At 46.7% G+C, this 3,526-nt stretch overlaps 1 protein-coding gene across 2 annotated transcripts in view; it reads right to left on the bottom strand.

The window, feature by feature from the left end:
• Positions 1-2,517, bottom strand: part of LOC103355596 (homeobox protein engrailed-1-like) — a 4,736-nt gene extending 2,219 nt beyond the window's left edge. For both annotated transcript variants that reach the window (XM_008279451.1, XM_008279450.1), the window contains exon 1: positions 1,693-2,517. In XM_008279451.1, the coding sequence (XP_008277673.1) occupies positions 1,693-2,254 (562 nt within the window). In that variant the 5' untranslated portion in view covers positions 2,255-2,517. The remainder of the gene's footprint in view (positions 1-1,692) is intronic.
• Positions 2,518-3,526: the final 1,009 nt, after the last annotated feature.

Raw genomic sequence — 3,526 nt, forward strand, 5'->3', positions numbered from 1 at the left:
TCCAGCCTGTCAACTGTATGCCTGTAACGCGAGTTCTGCTTCAGGTTGAACCTCAATTTCCACCGAATAAGATTCACGTTAAAGCTTGAATAAGCGCTCCAACAGAACATAATTTTATTTCGAACAGATTTATTGCATTTTTCCTCAGACCTATTTATTCATGAAAAACCTCTGAATTCTTATACTGTACATTATACTAATAACGGGAAAAATACTTACATTTTAAAATCAATCAAACAGAAAGCGAGTCACATAGTAGGCTAAATCAAACCATTTCTACAGGACATATGCTTGTGAAGGATCCCAGATGTGCTGCTTCTGATTCTGCGCTTATTGATTTGGACGCTTTCAAAGGTTCACTGCTTCTCTTGTCAACTAGCAATGCTTCGAAATAAGATCAAATATAAATCACAATAGATTTAGGTCTTTCAACATAAATAAACTAACAACATACAAGAGATCAACTAAAAATTAATTCAATAAATATGTATGTATGTAACGCAGATTATTAACTCGAGGATTTCCAGCAGAGTGAATGTTTCCGGTGTATTTTATACGTAAATAAACGTGAGTACACTGGTGAAACTAAAAGTGATTTCAGCTGTAGGCAAATTAAGCAGGCGTTTAATGAATTCAAAATGTCTCCTGTCCAAGGCGCAGGGAGGCTCAGGGCCATTATGTACCTTTAATTCCATTGTGTTTTATTCCGCCAGGCTTCACTGACAGCACCTGAGCCAGGTTCTTGGAGGACACAGATCCCAGAGTGCTTCACAACCACCGGCGACACTAACACTTTACACCCATGAAACAGATCTGCTCAGTCAAAGACACGTGTCGCAGCGCGGCCGGAGCTCCGCGTCTGGTCTCGACGTCACCTGCCGCCGCCGGGCTGTGCCTCGGCCCGGGGAGCTGCTCGGCTCCACGCGGCCTCAGCTGAGGTGATGCACGTGTAGCAGCTGTTTACTTTCTACCTTTTCTAATACTTATTTCTTCAATTCTTTCTTTTTACTTTTTATGCTGCAGACACAAGGTTAAGAAAGAAGACTGAAGCATGAATTTTACAGAAACAGAACTCTGCAGTTTCCACAACAGAACTCTGGAATAGTTCTGAATGATGCGTTAGTGGGATGAATTTAGTTTGATCCAGCAACAAACACACACACACACACACACACACACACACACACACACAAATTAAATAGAATTAACGTGAAAATGTACGTTTTAAAAGATTTACTGTGTCGAGCTGAGGATTCTGTCTAATATCGAGCGCATGTAACACTGTGCAACACGACAAACATTTCCAAAATCAAATATTGAGAGGATTTAGAAAAAGAATGTTTCGGCTATATAAAAGGTTTGAAATATTTTTTTTTCGAGCACCGTATAGAGTCTGATAGGATAAGGACGAACTCGATTTTAAACGTGGCTTTTAAATGGACGATATTGTAGAGAAAATTGGAAAAACAATGTTGAAGGTCTTAAAATGTTCTTTTAGTTTTTTTGTTTCTACAAAACGAGATTTGCTGTTTAAAAGCTGTAGGTTAAATTTTCGTTTGCGCTCATTGTCTAGAAATTGACGGTTAAATCTGATAGCAGATAGAAAGTGAATTTCTGGCGAATCATTCCTCTGAATCATTCCTCTGTCCACGTCGCTCACAGTTCGAGTTTTTCACGAATCTATCGCCTTACCAGATGAAGGCCTGTCCGAGTAGCGCGTGCAGTAGACCCAGGCAGGCCAGAGCAGCGGCTGCGTCTCCGGTGTCGGTGCGCCGGTGCCGTTCAACACCACCAGCGAGGAGGAAGTGTTCTCCCCGGCCCCGCCGCCAGTCCTGTCCTCGGCTTTAACAGTGCCGCCGCTCCCGGTGGATACGACAGCCGCTGCAGAACCTCCGCAGCTGCCGTTGCTCTTTTTGGGACTCGCCAAAGAGGCGTTGGAAGAGGCGGAAGACGAAGTGCTGTCACTGCTACAGTTGGAGTCCTGGCACGGTGTCCCGGGAAGACTCGGCCTGCTGACCACCGGGTGCACGCGCTCACGGTCGGAGGTCTGCGCCCGGTCCCGCGGGCCCAGACCGTGCTCCTTTTTACAGCCGAAGTCCGGTCGCAAAATGTTGTCAATGAAAAAGTTGGTGGTTCTGTGGGCCTGCTGAGCGACCTGTAGAGGCAGTATAGGCGGCGAGGGCAGGCTCGGAGACGGGGACACGCTCTCTCCTTCGCTGCTATCCGTGCTATTCACATCCCGCTGCTCCTCCATCGCTGCTTCACTGAAGAACGTGGCGACTGCTTTCTCAATCCACTTCCACTTCGTTTCCACTGTGTTTGTATCCAAAATATGACTACATAAAAAACACTAAAACATGGTTATTTTCTCTCTTAAATAATGCTGCTTTCTGTAATTATTGGCAAACTGTGGAAATCCTGCCTGCGTAAAGGAGCGCCAGCGCGTCATGGTCGGTGACTGACTCTGAGACTGGCTGGGGTTGCTGTTGCGCACTGCTCTCACACACCCAGAGATTTCCACCGCTGTATGACAGTAGGATCTTCAAAAAGTCCTCACATCACATCACCATGCGCACACACACTTACGCACACTACCCGAAGGCGCATGAATAACAAGCAAAGCGCAGCGGGCCAATCGCCGACCAGGACACTTTTGGACACAGGGTGACGATGTCCAATAATGTCAGACGTCTCTGAGCCAAGAGGAGAGTTGAGGAGCAGCCAGCAGCTTCACGAAGAAACCAAACAAGAGATAATCACTGCTCTACGCCACACTTGTTCCGGTGGATCTGGTACATCTTGCAAAGCTGAGAGACAGAAGAGATGCAGAAGAAACGTTCTGCCTCTCCTACACACACACACACACACAAACACACACACACACACACACACACACACACACACACACACACACACAAACACACACACACACACGTGATGATTGTGGATGGGACTCAGCTGCTGACCTCCAACACTCGTCGTGTCTCTGCGCGGACTCAGGGCCGGACGGGCCTCAGCCGTTTAACCATTGACCACTGGTCCTCACAATGACTTTCCTAACAATTTAAAAATCATCGCATCTAGAAACATCTCATGCTCTTTTATTCCGTCCACAGGGCATTTTGTTGCGACACTGGCACCACTGTTGACAAAGAGCAGGCCTGCAGCTTTTCACCGGCCCTATGTTACAAATGGCACTTTTTCTGACGTGGGCTACTCCTACTGCTAAATTGTACGTCTTCTACATCTTCATATGCGCCAAATTTAACACACACACACTTCTTGGTTTGACGCACACTCCACTTTCACTGTTTCATCCTTCTGTCTGAGCTATAGCCACCATTGTCAGCCGGTATTGTTTTCCAGACCGAGCTCTGGAAAAGCGCCCTCTTATCTCTCCGAGAGAGCGAGAGGAGCTGCCGGCGGATAATTTATAGGTTTTAATTACTCTTCATTCCGCCTGATCAGCCGGACGTTCATCACCTGGCTGCGAGGAAAAGCGGCTCAAAGCCTCTGTCACCGCTGC

This window comes from Stegastes partitus, unplaced genomic scaffold, assembly GCF_000690725.1.
Source record: "Stegastes partitus isolate 25-593 unplaced genomic scaffold, Stegastes_partitus-1.0.2 Scaffold159, whole genome shotgun sequence".
NCBI lineage: Eukaryota > Metazoa > Chordata > Actinopteri > Pomacentridae > Stegastes > Stegastes partitus.